General features: G+C 43.1%; 1 protein-coding gene across 1 annotated transcript; it reads right to left on the bottom strand.

Annotated features, from left to right (window-relative positions):
- Positions 1 to 338: 338 nt before the first annotated feature.
- Positions 339 to 20,629, bottom strand: C1QTNF12 (C1q and TNF related 12). Its single transcript, XM_068415184.1, has 8 exons — positions 20,459 to 20,629; positions 11,535 to 11,654; positions 10,504 to 10,615; positions 10,061 to 10,242; positions 5,260 to 5,368; positions 4,387 to 4,477; positions 1,052 to 1,130; positions 339 to 437 (listed from the first exon to the last, which is right to left on the bottom strand). Exons 1-8 carry the CDS (start codon positions 20,627 to 20,629, stop codon positions 339 to 341), a joined length of 963 nt encoding a protein of 320 aa, XP_068271285.1.
- Positions 20,630 to 21,659: the final 1,030 nt, after the last annotated feature.

Here is a 21,659-nt window from a genome sequence, read left to right on the forward strand (position 1 = left end):
TTACAAGTGCTGTTGTGAAATAGTTATAATGTAATAAATCCCAAATCTCAGTGTATTGTTCAGTGAGCATCTGGTGAAGCACAAATTAAATACTACAGTTTGTTTCTGAATTATAAAAGTATATTTTTTATGATGAACGAACTGGTGTGGACCTTCAAAAGCAGCAGCCTCTGAAAGCAAGCTGAAGTATCTGAAAGGAAAGGCTCTTTGCTTGTTTAAAAAGATGCCAGCAGTTACAGGAAGCAGTCTTCAAGAGTCAAAGTAAAGGTTTCTTCAGTCAAATATACACTGCGAGGCTCTAATTCACATCCTTCCCTGCCACGCTGCTGCAGATGGTGTTATGCACCCATCAACATGCCCATGAAATCTGACCCATTCTGAATGGTGATGGGGGCGCCAGCGCTGTTGTCCACAAATATGGAGGTGTATTGGCCAGCCTGCAGAGAGAACAAGTGGGAAAGGAAAATATCTGACACTTCATCCCCGTGTAAAAGGAGGGAAAAAAAACACTTCACTACCAGGAACTAGGCACAGAAGCCTCCTGCTCTTTTTGTGGCTCCTGGGAACAGAATCTGTCCAAACGTTTTTACTGCAGCACTACAGCTTTGACTTCGTGGAATAAACTTTCTGTAGTGAAACTGTGTTATAGGTTTATTACTTAACTAAATCCTTACTGCACTAGCATCTTTTTGGGTGACTAGTCAAGTGGCCAGCTGTGCTTCAGATTCCCTTCTACGAAATGGGAAATACAATTGCCATCTTGACAATACAAGGCAAGATTTGAGAAAGAAAAATATTTACTGTCATTTCTTAGAGGGAAGGTTACTTCTGTGGCTTAAGATCAGAAAGTGCAATACAAGGCTGGCTTTTGTTCCTGTTCCTGCCACAGATCCTCTCTAGTCACCCCAGTAAAGTATTTAACTTCATTAACCTTAGAGAGAAGGTTAATAAAAGCTTCCCCACCTCCTGGTGAGGATTCAGCCTTGCCAGTAAATAACTCCACATCCTGCCAAGCAAACTAACACAGGGATTCCCACCTGCACAGCCTTACCTGCAGCTGCAGTAAGCCATGGACATAGACAGTGAAGATTTTGCTGTTACTTTCCAGACCAGCGATGACTTCCAAAGACCTAAATAGGAGCAAAAGAAAAATAAACAGGTTAAAGACCAAAGACAGTCGCAACAGTTGTATGTGGAGCAACAACAGTCTCATGATCTCCCTAGAAATAGGACCTGGTGGTTTTAGTGCCCATCTCTACTGAACAGGTGCCCTGTTGACTTGATGCTAGCAGCAACCAGCTGCCTTGAAAAGAGAACAGCAGAACCTTGTCCACACTGTGCGACTAATGGAAGACCTACAGAGCACTGTGGATGCCAAACTCAGGTGGAGGCAGGAACTGGGAAGTCACCTTCTCTCACAAAGGCCTTTCTCAAGGTCCTGTCATCTCTATCCCCCACCTTGAACAGGTGCTAAACATGCTCTTTAGATTTATCTACATACCAGTTATCCCAGTTTGTTGACAAAAAATTATGCTTCAGTTAAAATTCAAGGGAGAGCTCCAGATCACCCCTCAAGCACTGTTCTTTTCTAATATCACGTTCTAACAGCCATCATCTTCCTTGCAGTACCAAGGTGTAGGACAACTGCTCTCTGGGGCATCCTCTGTTTACAGAACTCTAACTCTGCTCCTTTGTACAGGATTCAGGGTGGAAGGAGGTACCTGAAGCATCAACAACCAGAACAACTCATTTAAGCTCAGTTCCAAAGCAATACAAAAGCACAGAGCTCCATACCTGGCTGGTTCTTCTGAAACCTGCCTAGCCATTGGTAGCACATCTAGTTGTTTTCCCAAGAAAATCAACCCCTTTCCTCCCTTTTTTTCCATGAAGAGGTGGTGACAAAACCTAGCAAGTACAAACGTGCTGTTTCCAGCCCCCTTGCAAGGAAATAATATGCATAAAAGGTAGGGGCAATTTGGCCCAGAGAGAGCAAGCCACTTGGCACCACCTTGATTGAAGAGCTCAGTCGGTGTGTCATATCCTGCCAAAAGCCTAACTTGGGTGGGAACTTCCCACCATTAATCTCTTCTACTCCAACTGTCTCCTCGCCTCTGAGTTTCCATCTCTCTGAGCCGAAAGCCCTCGGGGCTCTTTCAGCTCCCTAAAATGAATGACTGTGTACGCTGACATCCCCAGGAAATTCCACAAGCACGGGTAGCAGCTCAGCCTGCGCCAGCAGAATGTCTGTCCAGACAGGTTCCCATCCCTCCACCCATCTTCCTTCCATGCCACAGACCAGTCATACTCTCACCCACCATATGAGAGAGAGAAGTCTCTCACAGAGTCAGTCCTGATCCTGCTTTACTCCTACTGCTGTCCAACTCACTCAACTCAGGAGAACCTTGCAGGACAACCAATCGTAAATTGTGACCCTGGACAACTGAGGAGAACTCCGAGTCAGACATGAGAGAGCTTTATCTAAACAATTAACCTCTGGGTCAGTCCTGCCTAAGAAAAAAGTCTTTACTGTTACCGTTCTTTGGAGAATGTAGCTATAAATGCTTCAGATGGCAAGTTAATCTCAAAACATCCCAATAAACCTGCCTGGGCTGCATGCGACAAAGAGGTTGTTCACACATCCCAGCTAGAACCAGAAGAGTTTTCTAGGAGCTTTCAGCTAAAAAGACCTGCAATGAGGAAGGCACAGTAGTTCCCATAGCTCACAGTGAAGCTTCCTATTCAGATAACTCCTGTGCTTTCATTTACCAGAACAAGGAAGCAAGACTAAAGTCATGTTGAAAGCAATCAGAGACTGACATCCATTCTTTAGGGATATTACTGTGAGGCTGACAGCAAAGGAGAGAAAGAGACACAGCCAGACACTGTCCTTGGAGACAGAAGTGGGCCTTCCAGAAGAAAACCACTTTGTTCTCTCTCAGATGCCTTAAATCAGTTGGGAGCTTGTGGAATCATTAGGAAGCAAAACTCACCAGGCAAGAAGCTACTGCAATCATAAAAGACTGTTACAAAACAGTCTACAAGGCCAAGGAGGTGCCAGTTGCTCCAGTCAGCAAGCTTCTTGACTTCCCATCAGGTCAGTGGGCGCACAGCTCCCTCTTACCCTAGTTACTAATGGGTACTCAGACACCAATCAAGTATTTTCCACAGACCAATGAAACCTAAGAGAAGTTTATTTATTACATAAGGCTTCATGTCAAATTCACCTGCCAATAAAGCCTCTAAACTGAAATGCCTGTGGAGAGGTCAGTCCTATTTGCAGCTCTGTGACTCATGGAGCAGGGAAGGTGAGGGCTGAAGAAGCCAGTCCAGCAGCAAATTTACGGTTTTGTGGGTTTTAGGTTGCACCTGTGGAGTTGTTTTATGGATATATTCCAGTGGTGCTGTTGCAAGGGTGTTGCTACAGCTGCACTGGGAGAGCTGCGGGCAGGGCAGAGCCAATCTGCACAGCCCTGTACAGGCATTTTTCCTGCCGTGACAAGGGCCGAGCCACAAGCAGAGGCAGTGGCCACGCTGTGCAAGCAGCATTGCCCTCTGCTGGGTGCAACTCAGCCCAGGCCAGGGGCTCCCCAGCCTCTTCCTCGGAGCAAAGCTTCCCAAACTCCTCCTGAGCAAGCTGGCCCTCTCCGAGACACAGGGCACCTCTATGCTGCAGCTGAAAGGATGACAGAAGCTCAGCAAACAAGAGCAGCCAACAGTATGCTGATGCCATGGCCCACTGCCCAAGGAGCAACACCCAAGGTTGCCACAGCCTAGAGAAAGTGTTTCTTCAGCAGAGTTTTACTAATGGATCCCAGCAGAGGAAAATTCAGCGTGGTTATCTGAGCAAGCTCCACGAGGCAGCGGAGGGCCGTGAGAAGGTATCATATACCTGTGTACAAGCCCTGCACTTTCTGCCTCAGGACCCATTCACCTCTATTTTCCACCTCTTCATTCTCCTCATCGCTCCAACCCTTTCATGGCAACATGAGTGAGATGCTGTGATCCATTCAGGGTGCAGCTGAAATTATAAAAATTGAGCTAACAGCTTCTAGGACAAAATTAAAGTGTTTCTCTCACTCTGTATGTTTATGATGATAGCTGAGCATTCAGTACCTTTAGCTACATCCAGTTTCAGCCAACTTCATTCACAATTCTCTCAACATATGCAATAATTAGCTATTTAGAGTAATTGGCACTGACAGGTTAAAAATCAGAATAAAAAAACCACATAAAAGCTAAGGGTCAGATGGAATCAATCTCTTCAGAAAAGTTCTACAAGCATTTATCAGATAAAATTCACTGTTGGTGAACCTGATTTCCACAGCTGGTTGAAACATCGGCCCATCTGAGAAAAATAATTGCCAAGACAGCGCTGCAGCAACTCACGTGTATCGGTGGCACAGAGATTCAATGCAGATCAACACTCGGACGTTATCTCTGGCTCGGAGCTGGACTTTACTCTTCAACTCACTGTGGTCTGGGGAAAGCAGTGGAAGAAATATAAACACTTTCACAACAGAGCAGAGCACCAGTTGCTGGTGTTTGGCTTAACAAAGACACCAGTAGCCTTGTGAGCTCTGTACTGGGTTTGCATGGAAAGGTTTTGGTAGCGGCGGGGCTACAGGGGTGACTTCTGTGAGAAGCTGCTGGGAAGTCGAGTCTGTTTTTCCCATGATGGTAACTGGTCGATGATCTCTCCCTGTCCTTATCTTGACCCATGAGCCTTTTGTTACGTTTCCTCTCCCCTGTCCAGCTGAGGAGGGGAGTGACAGAGCAGCTTTGGTGGGCACCTGGCATCGAGCCAGGGTCAAACCACCACAACTCCTTCAGAAAGCACCCTTCTGGTGTTGGATTATAAAATACTTCATCATTGAATAATTAAAGCCATTGAACAAATGCACTGGTGACAAAACACAGTCAAAACTGCTTTGATGCAGTTCTACCTCATCATGTTCATTTCTTCTGAAGTCTTTTATGGAAGCCATAACTTCCACACATGAACATATCTGGCCCCTAACTCGTCCTCCATAAGGAGTGTTGATTTGTTTGGTTTGCACGGAGCAGCCTCCTGTGGCTATCAGTCTGTGAAAGCACCCAGCTCTAAGAACAGGGGTTTGGGTCATGGCACCAAAGGGAGAGCTCACTGCAAAGGACTGCCGTTGCACATGCTTCAAATCAATCAGGACCCAGAAAGTTCTCCAGGGCTCCTTCCTGCACCTCTCAAGCAGTACAGAAAAGGTTTTTGTGGACAACACTCACCAATGTGGACATTGGCTGAAAACTGGTAGATGCCAGACACAGGTGCTGTGAAACGTCCTGTTGCCAGATTTAATCCTGTCCCCCGGAGAAAAGCTCCTTTGGCCAGAGGCTGTAAGGTAAGAAAAGCAGACTCTGAACAAGTCCCCAGCACTCTCAATAATCACCTCTGCCCATGACAAAGAACAAGCTTATGTGCATGAGAACAAAGCTGAAAAAATTTGGACGGCTACTGCCTTATCTCCCTGGAACACACCTTCCAGATGGTTCCGATGGGCACTCTCGCAGCACTTGATGCCCACGAAAGGCAAAATGATCAGTATGAGACATGGAGATGCCCTTTGTGCTCACTGCTGAATTTTCCTAACTCATCTTGACCCAGACTGTGCTTGCTGCATCTCTATGCTCTTTTGGTCCTAGCAGCCTCCAGCCTCCACTGATGTTCTGATACACAAGATCTCCCATTATTCGAGTCAAGGGGTCCCTACCACCCCCAAGTACTTCCTAGATGGGGCCAAGCAGTGTCCCCAGGCTTGAAAACCTGGAACCTTATACAACACTGTTTTGGTGGTACAGCTACAGAGGAAACACTCATATGTGTCTCCAGAGGTTTTCTACCCACTTTAGGTCTAAGTCAGATGGCTTTGATACTGTTAAACAACAACTGCTTGGATTCTTACAGATTCCATATTTAGTTTCATTTTGTTCTAGCCTTGGATTCTACAGAACAGGCAAAAACCTAGTGAAATAGCATGCAGCTTCTCCTCATGGCAAGGAAGCAGCCTTAAGTCAAAATCACAGCAGATTATCTGACTCAGACTAAAATAAACTCTTCGAGAAATGTTTATTGTTTGTCTTGGCCTGCCTCGTATGAATTTGGCTAGAGCTAGGGAGGAGCAGGAGTGGCTTCAATGGGCCAAGAAAGCACGTTAGTCAGACTCTGCTTCCACCGCAAGGGCACTCTGTGCAATGTGAACGCATCCCCATGAATGCTGTCCTGAGAGATCTGCCCCACGTTGGTCCTGGGGGACAGAAGAGCTGTTCAAATCTGATTCTAAAGGCACTCACACCGCTATATCCCTAAAACATGCACCAGTGCATCACTGAGTGATCTCAACAACCCAACATTTGAGGATGCTTTCCAATATGAGATGGCCAAAGGGGCCTGAGACATGGCGAACAAATTTGGAGCAGTGTTGCCACAGGTGCTATTACACTAAAAAAAAAGTAGTGGAACAGCTTTTCTCAGGTACCAGAAGGACAGTGATTGCCTCCCCATTCTGGTTCATCACAGCCAAAAATTGCCAGCTTTCACAGCGCAGGGTAGGAACAAGTTATTTAGCTTTGAAAGGAAGTAAGGCTGCAAATGTTTGGGCCTGGTGGTGTTTGTTTAGAGAGTTACTACATGGTAGAAGGAGTGAAATGACTAACCTGCCTTTATTCAGCAAATCCCAGGCAAGGCTCACAAAAGAGTACTTCCCAGTCCTTATTTACCAAATCTAGCTGTAGTCTTAAATTTCACAGAACTTGACTAAAAATGTTTTATGTGTGCATATGGTGGTGAAAATATATCCATGTGCAACAGCAGTGGCACTTCTCATAAGATTACATATGTGTAATGGGAAAATAATGTAATATTTTACATTAATGAATGAATGAATGCAGTAATAATGAACTGCAGAACAACTACGTTTCACACAATGTCTCGATATTTATATTATATAAATATTATGATATTTATTTATATCAGTGTGCACTGATGTGTGCCTATGTGTGCACATACACATACAAAAGGAGCTCTGTTTTCTTTCTGTATATACACACATGGACAGTATAACAGCTCACCTCACAACAAAGACTATGGAAGGAGCTCGATTCTGTTCCTATGCTGTCACTACACCATCATTTTTGGTAATGCTATTTCTGATTTACCTCGCTGAAAGAGCAGGTCCAAGCCCCGCATGTGCACAATGGTCCTGCATAGTTAATTCATTCCTTTCTCGTTACAGCTATTAGCAGAATCAGCAACATAATTCCAAAACCACTGGCTAAGCATGGAAGGCAATTTTAGGCACCAGTAAATTATCACTGATAAAACATTCCTGTTTCTTCATGCCCTCTGTGGCTTTGTTATTCTTTTGCTCATAGAAATAGACAATGCAGGGAGAGGTTCTCTGGGCAAAATATTCCATTAAGCCCCACGCCAATCAGAGCTCCCTGCTGCATTTGCTGCCTCACAGCAGCATACTCACCTCGCTGCTTAAACACTGCAGGTATTTGTATCTGGGAAACTACCTACTTGCACACAGTTCTTTCAGTAAGTGGACTAAAAGCAAGCAAACAAGTTAGTGTCCAGCCCTTCAGTACAAACCAAGGCCAGCTTTTCTTCCTCAGTTCATCTCCTAGCCCCTCCTCTCCCTCACCCACTCCATAGTTTACTTCTGGGTGGAAAATAGGCACCACGCACAGAGAATTGAGACGTGAACTGCCAGTTTCCCTTTTCAGTGATAAACACTGTGGAAAGCAATGCATTGATTTATGTGTTATTAAAGAAAAGGATACCCCAGCCTGCACAGCAACCACAATCCACAGGGGATGCACCAATCTCCTGAAGCAGCAATAAAATTCAACTGCCAAAAGTAGACATTTAGCTTAACCTCAAGGCACTAGAGACATCAGGGCTCCTTCTGGGATCTTTCACCATGAAAAGTACGTGGCCACCTTAGCCTTAAATGATCTGATTCCAGTAATGTTCCTGGGCCCCAGATAAATCTCACTTCCATGGCCTGTCAGAGGCTGCTGTGACTTCAGTTCTTGCTGTGTAAAATACCTTTTTGAAAGCTTTTGCAAGAGGCAATTGTTAGAAACCTCAAAGCATGAAATACAGGTGGAAGAGGCGTGGGGAAAACAGTATCACATGTTTCATTCCAGATACTAAGGAAATTGTGAGACCAAGAGGAAGAGAGGGAGGGAATGTTCTTGGAGGAAATTTAGCATGGAAGGATGAGAAAACCATCATGCTCTCTCAACACTCAAGGTCAGAACAACTTAAGAAACCACACTCAAATGTGAGTGAAGTTGAGTGTGATAGGTCATTTCTCAGCACAGGTTCTTTCCACTGTCTCAAAATGCTTTGGATAAGGCCCAAACCCAGGAATTAGAGTCAGTCCCTATCATCTCAGTGAGAAGTATCAAACTGTTGGCTTCTTCACACTATTAAACTGACAGAACGGAGGGAGGGGAATTTTCTCTCTCCCCCCTCCTTGGACTGTTTAAAGACAATGTTTTCATCTTTGCAAGAGCATCCACTGTCTCCCTCCCTGCTAAATTCCCCTATATCAGAGCACAAGCTAAAACCAGACACTTCTTGTCCCAAAGCTGAAATGAAAGGCTGGCATCCAGAGGCCTGCCAGCCCTCCCACATCAGCTTCAGGGCCAGAAGCAATTAGAAAGAAGCTAGGCATACGATAACAAAGCATGGGAAGCATCAGCCTACGCACTGATTGCTGAGATGTCTTTATTCACATTTTCCCTCCTAATTAATGAGGCAGCAGATCTCTCTAGCCCTGCCCTTCAAGTACAATCTTGCCTCTGTGCCAGCACCCACAGTGCTGTCAAACCAGGCTTCCACAAGTGTATTTGGGAAAGATCCAGGAAAGCACCCTGTTTAGAACATAACCACTGCCTCTAGTCCTGCAGCTATGAGAAGTCCTAGCAGCAAAACTACTCCATAGGAAAGGATCTGCTGGGCAGAATTCTTCAGAAATGGGACTCAGTACAGCTGGGAAGAAAGCTCAGCACCTTACTACATGGACAGTGTTAGCAAACCCTGCTGATGGAAAGCCATATGCCCTATTCATACTCTTCAAACTCTTCTTGTCACACCACAAAAGCAATCATGTACCTGAAGACCTTGTGCTATTAGACAGTCTTTGTGACTCCAAAGTCTAAAATAAATCTCCACAATTACCAGATAACTATTTGTTTTTAGCTATTGCTTTGCTTAACATTTACACTTCAAATTCAGATCCTATTTGCAACTGGTTCAGAAACAGTTAGAAGTTTTAATATTAAATTCAACAGCCTGCTTGTGACCATGCTTATAATGCCCTACAGCATCCCATGATGGTGTGCTTGTCATTATAACATGACTATAATGAAATTATACAGGTAACTTTTATTAGTCTTCTATAAAGCATTATGTAAAGAATTTGAGCATCAGGACTGGCCCGTCTAACAAAATGATAGCTCTTATTTGGGCTCACAAATCTATAACCAATGGCTTCTGTCTGCCTCTGACATTTTTCTACAACTGAAGGTTACTCTGGAATTAAAGAGGGTGTGCACTGAAAAAAACCCAGATCCTTCAGTCTAATGCCAAACATGGACAAGTCTTTCTACATCATTAACTGAAATAAAAAGACTGACTGTTGTTTGGACCTGTGAGACAGCCCTCTCTTGCACAGACCTGTTAGAACTTCAGTTGGGCTGCAAGAGAGGAGGAAAGTCTGCCTCTTGGATTTGTCAGGAAGGAGAGGACTCAAAGCTAAATGCCCACCTTACTGCAGTTGAGCTTCAGTGCTGAAATCACCCTATGAGATTCTACCTGTCAATCACAAAAAAGGTAGTGCTATATTCATAGCATCCAAGCCTGAGAGGAGCTTCTGGGATTAGTCTGCCCTTTCAGGGAACACCTTTATCTACAGAGCCACCCAGCAGCTTTGCAGACTAGGGGAACTATGGCTGATCTACGCACAATGGCTGTTGTGGAGTTGCACAGGTTCAGTCTGTAATCCTTTCTCACCGACTGGAAATTCTGGAGTTCTACCAGGGTCTTCTTATCTACAATGACTTGTCCTTTTAGCTTGCAATGGAATGCCTCCTCTACACGTCTGTGGGGTGAAGCTTCCTCCAAGGAGAGCAGGAGTGGAGGCAGCTGGCTAGGATGGGCTGAAATAGCCAGGGATGCTCGACGCTCAATGGCTTCTGAGAAGAAAAGAAAAAGTATAGGAAAATAAAGGCTTAGTTTAAGGGCCTGGTCTGTGAAGCCACTAGTTGTGTGATTAGACTTCTGCACTCAACTCTTCAACTTGAACTAAGCAGCACTGGGGAAATATTTTTTCAAATTTTTGATTGCCAGATAGGGGAATGCTTCAAGGTCAACGTTTGCAAAGCCAGTTCTTCATTTGCCACGGCGCTTACCAAAAGAAGCAGATCACAAAAGCACAAAGCTCTTACAGTCTTTACCTTTTAATATCTCCTTAAACTCCTGCAGAAGGACTTCCCGGGTGACTTCAGCACCAGGTGCTCCTGGAGGTCCCTGGGGGCCAGGAGGTCCTGGGGGCCCAACAAGGCCACGCTATGGAAGTAACCAAATTAAAACATGTGAATTAGAACCAGGCAATTGCACTGACAGACCAAAAATTCTCACAGCCATGAGCCAGTTCTATAGGGCTGTCAGCCACGTGAGCAGCCCCCTCCACTATCAGTTCAACTATAGGCCTGATGCAGTAAATGTTAAAGTGACTCTCCAGTCAGCTGTGAATTCCAGCACTTGGGAATTTACCCTTTATGTGGGAGGATAAACTTTGCTCAGGTAAACACTAACTCGTCCTTCAAATAGGACTTCAAATACAGTGTGAAGCACAACAGGCACAAGACTAACTTTGCCTCTTCTGTATCTTCTCATATCACCAAAGTAACATACTAGCTTTTAAGCTTCTTATTCACCTATTCACTAACTAGAATAGCCATCTAGCCACACTTTACATTATTAATACATATTGCTCAGACACAGCAATCACATACATGAATGTTTGGTGCGACACTAATCTAAGTAGCAGATTAAAAGTGCACACATCATCAGGCAGATGATCAGTAATTCATTAATTTGAAATAAACTACTTGTCCACACCTTGATTAATATATTCTTTGAGATACCTGGACTTTATGTAGTGGAAGAAAAAAAATATGTTAATTTTATTTCTACTTAGCAGGAAAAAAAAACAAAAAAGGCTCAGTTCAAGAAACAGCTGGTTTAAACAAAAATGAGTGTTGACAGTGGAACTCACATACCTTATCTTACAAAGCATATAGCACTTACTGTCTCAAACTTCTCCAAAATACTTTGAGAAATTAAACACAAACAAATGAAAACAGAGCACTCTCTGGGGTGGGAAGGCAAAAGCTGGAGCATACAAAACACCTTGCATAGCAGCAGTAGGAAGGGAAGTCACGGTGCACATTTATTAGCTGATGGCAATCTAGCAATAACCTACTAATTTCTTGTCTTTCCCTTTGCATCTTCTTTTAGAGGTATTGCCATCATCTGGACGGTGGACAAAGGAGATCCAGGTCCGCCGTGGATCTGTGATTCGAGGATCTGGAGATTCTAGGATCTAAAGAGAAACAAGAACAAAGACGGATATCACTGTATCTCTTTGGCCACTACATGGATTCAGGGAATGCAAAGTTCCCAGAGCAGACTGTTGTCTGCTGCCTAAACCACATCCTTGATCCAAATGTACTGCATTTGGGAGGACATTCTGTAACAAGCAATTCAGTTAGGATTACCCAGTACCATGCCACTTTTTGTCTTCATTTACAGAAACATTGCAAATGCAGGATAGTACTTCAATCTGAGTGTAGGAAAGACACCAGCCTTTCAAACAGTCCCATTAGAGAGGGAGATTTTTCTTCATAACTTACTAAGTTTGCCAGCAGAAATGTCCCAAAAGCCAGAAGATGCTGCCCTTAAAAAAATCAAAATGCCATCTCATAACTTAATATGCTGTCACTTGCAGGGCCTCCCAGCTCTCTTTGCTTAAGAAATCAATAAGAGCCAAGAGTTAGGAGCCAGTGTACCTCAGAGACCTTTGTCAAGCTGCTGAGACTCTCAGCCCTCTGACAGTCCTAATACGTGCCACAGAAAACCTGCCCAGATGCCAGAGACTGTTCACCACTGGCATCTGACATTTATCAGTTGGATCAATCAAGCAATACAGAGAGATTAAAATGTACAGAAAACCTTGAAATGCTCAATAACTTTCAAATCCCAGGCTGCAGAGTGAGAAATGTACACACAGGAAAAAAAAAAAAACAATTCACAATGAAGAACAAAGCCCATGTCTGGACACAGAAGAGATGTCCATTGGCAATTTTAACTACCTTGCCCATTCCTGTCTGCAAGTATATCACAGCCATAGAGGAATGATCTCAAGAAGTTTTGACATTACAGTGCCTAGTTCTGGATCCCTTCTAAACAAAATCTGGACAGAAGAGAGGAACTGTCTTTATAAATTTGCATCCACTCCCTGGTTCCCATTACTCATCTCCCAGAGACAACCAGAAGTGATCAAATAGCCATATCTGTTGTTTTTATCCTAGGCTGGGAATGAACTTCTAACTTTAAATTTAAAAAAGTCACCAGAAATCATTGGTTACCAACACTCTGCCAAACTCTTGTCAAGAGCAATTAACTGTTGACCATGGTGGTTCCAATCTGTTGACATATCAGCCTCCCAAATGTCCATCACAGTGAGGGTAAAAGCACACCTTCCCAAAGTTTCACGAACCATGCTTAAGTATTCAGAGCCATTAATGAAAAAGCCAGAGAGGAAAAACTACAACAAACTCTTAAAATCTTTAAAACAAACAAAAAACCCCACCCTATGCCTAGGGTAAACTTTTGGAATTCATTCAAGAAACCTGTTTTTTCTTCTCCTAGTGAGACAGAGCAGGTACAGATCGGAATTCCAGCAGGAAAGCAATACAAGGCAGTAGTGGGTTGAATGACATTTGAAATGATTCCTAGATCATTACAAGTTTAGGTAAACCAATATTGACCTATTCAGGAGGAAGAAAACAAGATGGGTGTGGAAAAAGCACAGAAGCAAAGTCAGTCAACAGTGCACTTTTCAGACCTGAAAGTGTTTGCCCCTGGGTATTAAGCTCCTACTAGTCTGACAGCACTAGACAGCTCTACCACAGCTCAGACACTATAGCTCTACACACAGTGGCCTTAACAGTGACCTTGCAAGGTGCTTCCAACACAGCCAAGTTAGCAAACACACCTACGTCTGCTCATTACCTGTCTCACTTGGCTCCCTAAAGCACTTGCTACTTCTCAGAGAACCATATTGAGTTTTAATAACGTTTCTAGTACCACTTATAAGCACAGATTCCCTTTCATCAGTCTGCAGAACCATGTAGAAAACAATTAACCTTTAGAATGCAGGTAGAGCTGCAGTCCCAAGAACTGCAATGACACTAAGAGCAACAGGAGTTGGACAGAGGTTTGCAAATTTTATCTAGAAATATCAGGGCAAGCCCATTTTGAGGAGAAAAGACCACAGTTTGTGTGATCTGCTATGAAAACTCCATGCAGCATAAATTGTTTCAAAATTAAATCTTAGAAATCTGCTGGAGTTCCAGCTTGAGGTTACAAGGAATGTCAGTGCTCCTAAGCTGATGCAGAGCCTGGAAAGCTCGCTCTCCGGCATGCATCCAGGCACATGGGTGTAGTACAAGGCACTTGTCCATAGATTTCTGAGATGATGTGATCACAACTATTTATTCCAAACAGCTTGGGTAAACAGACAATTTACAAACCAGCAGAATACGAGCAGCTCCCCAGAAATCAGATGTGTCATGAGCTGAGCAAGGGTATTCGTTAAACATGCATCTTCAACTCTCTGGGGTCAACTCTATCTTCTCTGTTCAGCAAATAATCTTAGGTGATCCACAGAAAGATCTACTCCTATTGAATTGCTCTATTCAGGCAGGCCTGAATTGTCCTCCCCTCCAGATAGATGGCTGCAGAGTAGCTGGCACCTGTGCTCTAAGCCAAAGCAAGGATATCCTGAGACATTTCACCAAATTTAGTGTGTATCACAAACAAGAGCAAGACAAACTACTCCTAACAATCTAGTTCATTATTTCTGTACCCAAATCAGTCTTGAACAGACTTCTTATGTTTATAACCACATTTACAGTCAACCTTAAATTATGTGTTTAGTCAAGGGGTTCTAGTAGGTTGTTTTAGCTAAATTATTACTTGTCTTTTTTACTTACCGTACCCAGGACTTGAACAGCTTTCCAAAATTCCTTTGGAAAGTAATGTAAATGGGGCACCACAGGAAATCCCGGGTATTGTGAGATTAGTCACCTCACTAAAACATTACCACCTTCCCACAGATTACTTGACTGCAGATTTTTGTGAAGCATAAGAACGAAGTCAAAGACAGGCCGAGAAAGTCCTTCGGTGCAAACCTCTCCACCTATCGTAACATGTAAACATCAAGTCCAGAGGCAAATGTCCATAAAGTTTGCAAAAGCCCTTAGAACAGCACATGAGATGCAGCTCATTTCTGCAACAAACATGAAATATATTTATCAGTTTCATGAAGATTTAATGGTTTCTGATGGGAGAAGTTAGTTCTTTCCTACCCAACTTCATCTGAAAAAGATGGGTGCAGCGTCACCACACAGGAGGTCGCACCTGCAGAGGACTGTGTCTATGAGCATTTAAGTTTACAAAGCTGATAAATGTAAAGCAGGTAAAAGCCTACCCGTGTTTTGCCCAAAGGAAGTAGATGGCTTTTTGTCCCAGTACGTGGGACTGAGAGGTCTGTGGTAAAGCTGCAGTGCAGTTCACAAAACAGAAGGAAGCAACTTGTTAATAGAAGCACCCAACTCGGGAGGATGGAGTATTCCCTCAGTGCTGTAACAGAAGCCAACAAAAGAACAGCTGGGTTGCAGAGAAAAGGAAAATAAAATCAGTTCATTCTTCTAAAAGGGCTGGCTCATGTGGCAGGAACTCAGGAGCACAGTCTCCAGAACACAGCAAAGTGAAGACCAGAGTCTTAGGAACTGGAATGCAGCATTTGCTGCAGATGTGGAAGAGACTATTCAAATATTCCTGGTTTCCACCAGACTGCAAGACAGGCGTAAACTCCCCTCCACTGCAACTCCCCTCCACTGCAAAAATGAGGAAACGGGCCAGCTAGATGCAGAAGCCAGCAATCGTGGGCAGACTCTGACCATTAACTGTGAAGACAAACAGATGTCCTCTGCCTTTCTGGAGCTCCAGCTGTGAAGAAACAGGCCAGAGCACACACCTTGTCAGGGAGAAAAAAAGAAATCCAGATGGCACAGCCCAGAAAAATAAATGAAAAACTCCTGAAGTTTAAAAAAAATTTAAAAAATCCCATACCTCTCCAGTGGCTTGCTTAAATTACAAATCCCTCTACAAGACAGTCATGGCACTCCCCAATTTCTCCAGCACAAGGATGATTGACAGTTAAAATGAATGTTCCATCCTTGTGGTATTATTATTTAATTACTATGGCATGCATGAGCAATCCCAGCAATAAGCATGCAAGCCTCTATTTTTCTTGGCAGCAGCAGCCTCCAGCAGCCAGAGAGACCTTGCAGCCAACTCAGGTATCAGTCAGGACTGAGAACAGCCTTGGAATCCCAGCAAAGGGGACTTGTCCCTCCTGGGGTGCTGTTTACAGAGCAAAGCTAACCTGCAGGAGTCAGGAGGAATCCTCACGTTAACTACAGTGAGATCAGGCTTACTCTTTAGCACTTGAAACAGTACCTCCAAAATCAACAGAAGCCTTGCCAGCAATTTTTAATGAACTTTCAATCAAGTCTTTTAACATTACTTTGGAATCCGAATACAATGGCACCTATCACTTCAGAACCAGTTTATGACACTGATGAGGAATTAGCCCACTCTCTCCCTAACTTCCCTCACAATAAAAGACAAGCTGAGCTGTAATTTGGACTGCTGTACACAAGCAGAACCCACGGTTCTTTCTGGCTCTAACTCCTAGAACAGCACACACTGCCCAGAGACACACAAAGTCTTTGGCCAAGATTCAACCAGCATGGAAGAAACTACTAGCAGAAATCTACAGTTAAGTAGCGAAGTTTGGATTCTGAGAAATTTCTGAACTGTATCTGAACTTCCCTGAAAGTCAAGGATACTGGGACCCAGTCTGCATCTCTGCTAGTTTCAGAGTCTGGATGAATAAAAGAAAAAAGTCAACACTACCTGTGAGCAAGTCTGTACACCTAAAAGCATCCCGAAGTGTTCTCATGCACACCTAAGCATTTCTCAGGGTGGGTCAGGATGGAAAGAAAGCATGAAATGGTTTCAATTTTGTGAGAGCACAGCATCCAGCATCCTTTTTCTACCTGCAATTAGTCAGAAATATGTGGCCAAGAACACATACCTAACCATTCCAGTACACAGTCTTCATGCCTGAAGTTACTGCCCTGCAAGTTTTGCTTAAATAGTTATCTATTTGTCTATCTGTGATGGAATTATATTTAAGAATTCCTTGCTTAACAGTTAAGCAGTTGCCAGACACAAAATGGACCTAAGCATTTCAATTATCTTAATCCACAAATATCTATGTTGTTACACCTGATTAATACCAGCAAGAGTACTGTCAGCTTCATTATGAAATTAGAAGCAAATTATTTCAGTAGTGTATTTTACTTGGAACAGGTTAAAAAGTGACAGATTACTTTTTTTTTAGCATGAAAAATCCTATGTCAGCTGCTAATAATTTATGGTTATATACACTCTCGGTTATTAATGAGATGTAAAACCAAGGTCCTGACCACTTGTGGTTTTTACAGATCTCTCAAGAATTTTCCCTAGAGCAGAAGTGTTAGGTTTGGTATCTTAGCCAAATCCAAAATGGAATTCCTACCTAAATTCCCACTGTGTTTTGTGATTGAAAAATTATTCATCACTTCTCTAAATGGCTATCTCAAAAAGCTTCTCCCCTCCACTTAATCAAACTGCTCTCAGTGGCCACATCCATAATGAATTTAATGAATCTAATGGAACAGTTCATGTGAGCAAGAGCTACTCTGGGTGAGAAGACAATGTGATGTTTGTTGCTGTGTGAGCTGTACTGCAACATCAACCAGTGCCCCCGCTGGATGTACCCACAGAGTTCTGTCTTTAGGGACACCACAAGAAGTAAGAAACTGAACAGCACCAATAGTACAGGTGTAGCACAACGCATCTAGCACACAAACCACATCTGATGTAGGACTACCTACATTAATAATGAGCTTTAAAAATCTTCCAGGCAGCTCTGAGAAATGAGACCAAGCCCTGACTTATTTGATATGCTGAGTCAGATGTATGAATCCAACATTATTTTACCTGGCCACAAGGAACTGCTAGGAAGCACGTTATTTGTTATAGCCCTTCTTCATAATATACCAGAGCAAGACTGACAATGATGACAGATACAAAACATGAAAGATATCATCTTCTACTACAGATAGGTCACAGTCCAGTCTCTCCCATGGCTTTAACACTTGTCAGGACCAAAAATACTTTTCTCAATTACACATGCAATCACACACTTCAGGCTAAGACTGAAATCTCTTTACAGAGGAGGAGTGAAATCTGTGCAATGTCACTGAACCAGCTGCTGGTTTCAATTGGAAGCAAAAGGCCCCAAAGAAATAATTCAGAGAGATTTAAGTAATAAACCAGGTAGACCTAGCCCTAGATATTTCAGAGAGACAGAAGGATCACAAAGGAAATAAAATTTCAAGGACTCCTTGGTTACATGGTACGTAACTAAATTAAAAACATTACCCTAGTTCTTGCAGAAATTCCACTGAAGGTAAAATCCTGTTGACCTCAAATCATCCCTGAAATTTCACTGGGACGATGAGTCAATAATTTCCCCCAGGTTAGGATGCTGCCTTTGAGTTGCTTAGCTGAACTACCCCTAACAGCAGCTCACAGACAGTTGAAGATGGAAGGGACATTCACAGATTATCTCATTGAACACCCCCTGTTCTAGGCAGGTGAACTGCAGCAGGTTACTCTGGACTATGTGCAGCAGGCAATTGTTTTGCTTAATTAGAGGGAAAAAGCATCTACCTTTTCAACAGCATGAATAAGAATCACTACTTGCAGCTAATATTTCATTCCCTGCTGCTTCTGCTTTGATAAACCTACCAGCTAGCCACAGAGTCTTCCAAGGTAAACACAGCCTTAATTTTTACTGTACAAGGCAAAAAAAAAAAATCCATCTTTCCTGTTATGTGCTGTAGAGAGATGAAATGGGACACTGCTGCTGTTCCACTTTCCTGTGCAGGGCATCCTCTCATGAAACGAAACTGCTCACAGAAGTACCTTCAGGGCTCAAAGAGATCAGTCTTCCATAGAGAACTGCTTTCAACTTTCCTTTAGCTTGATAGGTTAGGTAAGGATAGCTTTACTATTACTTTACTTCTTCCCTTAGTGAATACAAATTGCGATGCTTTGCTGTAAGTGAAAATTGTCATTTACCCCAGAAATGGTGGCAATTCTTAAGCACTGCATTTATAGTATGTGTAAAATAATCCCTTAGCTTGGGCAGGTGCTATACAAATATAAAATAAGAGTCACCCATGACATTTGGAAGCAATACTTAACTAGAGCCTGAACTTGAACCTCAAATAGATTCCAAAGAGAAAAGTTCATATTGCAAAATTTGGGAGTGGATATCAAGCAGAGCTCCTAAGCATTTACATCAAAGATTTGGTTTCGTCCTATCCTTACTAAACAGAATCTGCCTTCACTGCACTCGCCAGCTCTTACTGCAGCCAAACCTCTGCCATGGATATTTTAAAGCAAAGTATTTCAACACAGAAACTGCAGCTTCTAAACAATGTCTGTTTTAATGAATGCCCACTATCACTAGCCTCCAAATGAGTACTGTGTTTCTTCTAGCAATAATGTATGTATGACTATAACAGAATTAACCAGGACCAGTTTCTGCTTGTTTTTACAATCAGAATATACTCTGCTTGCGGTCCAATACATTTCACATCAAGCCAAATGAATTCCAGAATAGACTGAAATATAGTTGCACCAGATATGTATCTGGCCCCTTTTGCAAAAGCAGAACGAAGCAGTTCTAAAGTGATTGATTATAAGCACTCCACGAATTTAGCATGTATACAACCCGTCCTGACAGAGCCCTGCAACACACAACAAAAAATTAGCTGAAGAAACGCTGCTTACGGTCCCCTAATGACACTTTTAAGCACAGCAGCCAGCTTTTTTATATAGAGGACTGTTTCCCAGACTTGCCCAACCTTAACCAATTACTCTCAGAACAGCACTGAATAGGATATTTAGAATGTCAGCCCAATTGTTCTAACTTGCCCCCTCTGCCATGCCCCAATTTTTGACAGGTTTGTTCCTCTATTGCTATAGTGACTGCCATCCCTAATGCTTGTGATCAAAGTCATGTTTTAGAGGTCACCTCTGTTTGAAACAAGGGACATTTTTGTGTGAGCAGGGCGGGGGAGAGAGAGAGAGGGGGCTGTGAGATAGGAGAGACTCCTTCCTTTCTCAGTGTTGTAGTCTCCCTTCCATTTCATCCTGCTCCTAATCCTAGGACCTGCTTTTAATTCCCTAACTCCCTCTCCTATGCAAGTTTGCATCTTAGAGGATTCTGGGGGCTATGATCAATTGACTGGAAATTTTTTGCAGCTTTTAGCCTGGGATGATTCTCCCAAACATGTAACTGGAAGGATCCTACCCTGCAAGATTCACTCACTGAGCCCAGCAAGTCATCAGCTACAGCCATTGAGGTATCACATACACGGTGTTACACTTGCCACTTACACACAATTACCACCATCCTGAATCCTTTCCTACAAAAGCCACAATCACCTTAAGCAGATCATCTGACTAGACCAAAATTTTTCTCATCTGTAATTTTCAATCACCACAGCCTCTCTGGTAGAAGGTGCAGTGCAGAGAAAGCTCAGGCATGCTCTGGTGTTTATACTGTTGCCTAAAACAGTTTTGAAATAACGTTCCAGAGAGTAAAGGGTTTGCCTGTAAGAGATACATTAATATTCCAGTATCATTATTTTACTGCAATAGCCCACTTGCCTTTTTTTAATCAGTTGTTTCTGAACTACTATGGGAACTTCAGTCATGCATATTCTAAAATAAATTATAATAATAAATTGCAGTATTCCAGTGTTTGCTTCAGTAAGCTAGAAAATCAATCACACAAAGGTGAAAGAGAGAACATTTCTCTTGAAAATCAAACAGAATTTGGCAAGATCGCCTCAATCATTGGAAAAAGGAACCAGCATCACATTCCTGCCAGCAATAAGTTCTACCAAGCACTGACAACACATCAACACCTACCTTGGGATGCCCGTGCAGTTCTTCACTGTTCGAGAGGGTGGCATTGAAAGGCTCTGTGTACTGATTAGGTTCTTTCTTTGTCTTTCTCTCTCTCTTTGCTGCCGTAACTCTGAAGAGGCAAAACTGCTGACAAAGTAAAGTTGCCACAAATACCCAGGTGCACCCCTTCATTTTGAAAAGGGAGGGGCCAAGTCAGGAGGGGCACTCTCCAAGCACAAAAACCTTCACCACCAATAATAGGAATAGACACAGACTTCTCTCTAAAGAAAATAAAAAATAAAAAGGTTAGAACTATTAAAGATGATCCTCTGGGCTATGCAATGTCAAATGAGCAGCATGCACAGATGCACTGGTTGCTGGAGAGATCTCTGTTCAAGCAGGACACATGGAAATGGTATAGATAAACTTGTTTGAAAATCTGGATTCACTCGAAGAAAGAGGTAAGTCCATTCAGCCTCTTGAAGCTTACATAAATACAAGAGGCCCTGGAAAGTCCTGCCACCCACCTTGAAGTGTTGCTCCCCCCCCCAATAAGTCTTCAGACTCGTTTAAAATGCACTCAACTATGAAACCTAGAGAAGTCAAATTGCTCAGGGCAACAGTTGCTCAGGCCAGAGCTGACAACACAAACTCATTAGGGGGGTTGTTAGGTTGTTCCTCTTCAACAGGAGATTTCACTTTCTGTCATTTGAAGCATTGTGTTCAGTTCAAAGCAGGCTTGAATACGTTCCATCCATTCTCTCTTGAATGGTGCTTCCCTTTCCTCAGTGACAAGTCCTCATCCTTTCCTTTCAAGATGCTGGGGAACAGTAACCCAAGGTTGCTACAGCCACCGCTCTTCCGAAGAGGCTGAAAGCATCACAGCTCAGCCAAGTGCTCAGCCTTCTAAGGAGGAAATAAATTTCTCATATCATACAAGTTAAAACAGGGAGAAGCAAAGAATCTGAGGAGGTTCTTAGGTCCATTAGGAGCAGATAAAGTTTTCCCAAGTCTAGTTTCTCTCCCTCTCTAGGATGGGTTTATCTTCACTTTTCTTTAATGAGACGATGAGCAGTAAGTCCCAATGCCGCAAGCAGCTGTCAGGATGTAGAATCTCATGTCTTTTTCATCCTTATCTCCTCACACACTAGGCAAGATTTCAGGTACCTCTGAGGGCAGATCACATCCAATTTTTCTCGCTGCTCCTTTCCTCAGCTGCACA

Source organism: Nyctibius grandis, chromosome 17 (assembly GCF_013368605.1).
Source record: "Nyctibius grandis isolate bNycGra1 chromosome 17, bNycGra1.pri, whole genome shotgun sequence".
NCBI classification, from domain to species: Eukaryota; Metazoa; Chordata; class Aves; order Nyctibiiformes; family Nyctibiidae; genus Nyctibius; species Nyctibius grandis.

Coding starts and splice junctions, on each gene's coding strand:
- C1QTNF12 (XM_068415184.1), bottom strand. CDS start 20,629: ATGAAGGGGTGCACCTGGGTATTTGTGGCAACTTTACTTTGTCAGCAG. Junction 11,655..20,458: donor AACTGCACGGGCATCCCAAG/GTAGGTGTTGAT, acceptor GTTTCTCTTTAG/ATCCTAGAATCTCCAGATCC. Junction 1,131..4,386: donor TCTCTGTGCCACCGATACAC/GTGAGTTGCTGC, acceptor GCTCCTATTTAG/GTCTTTGGAAGTCATCGCTG.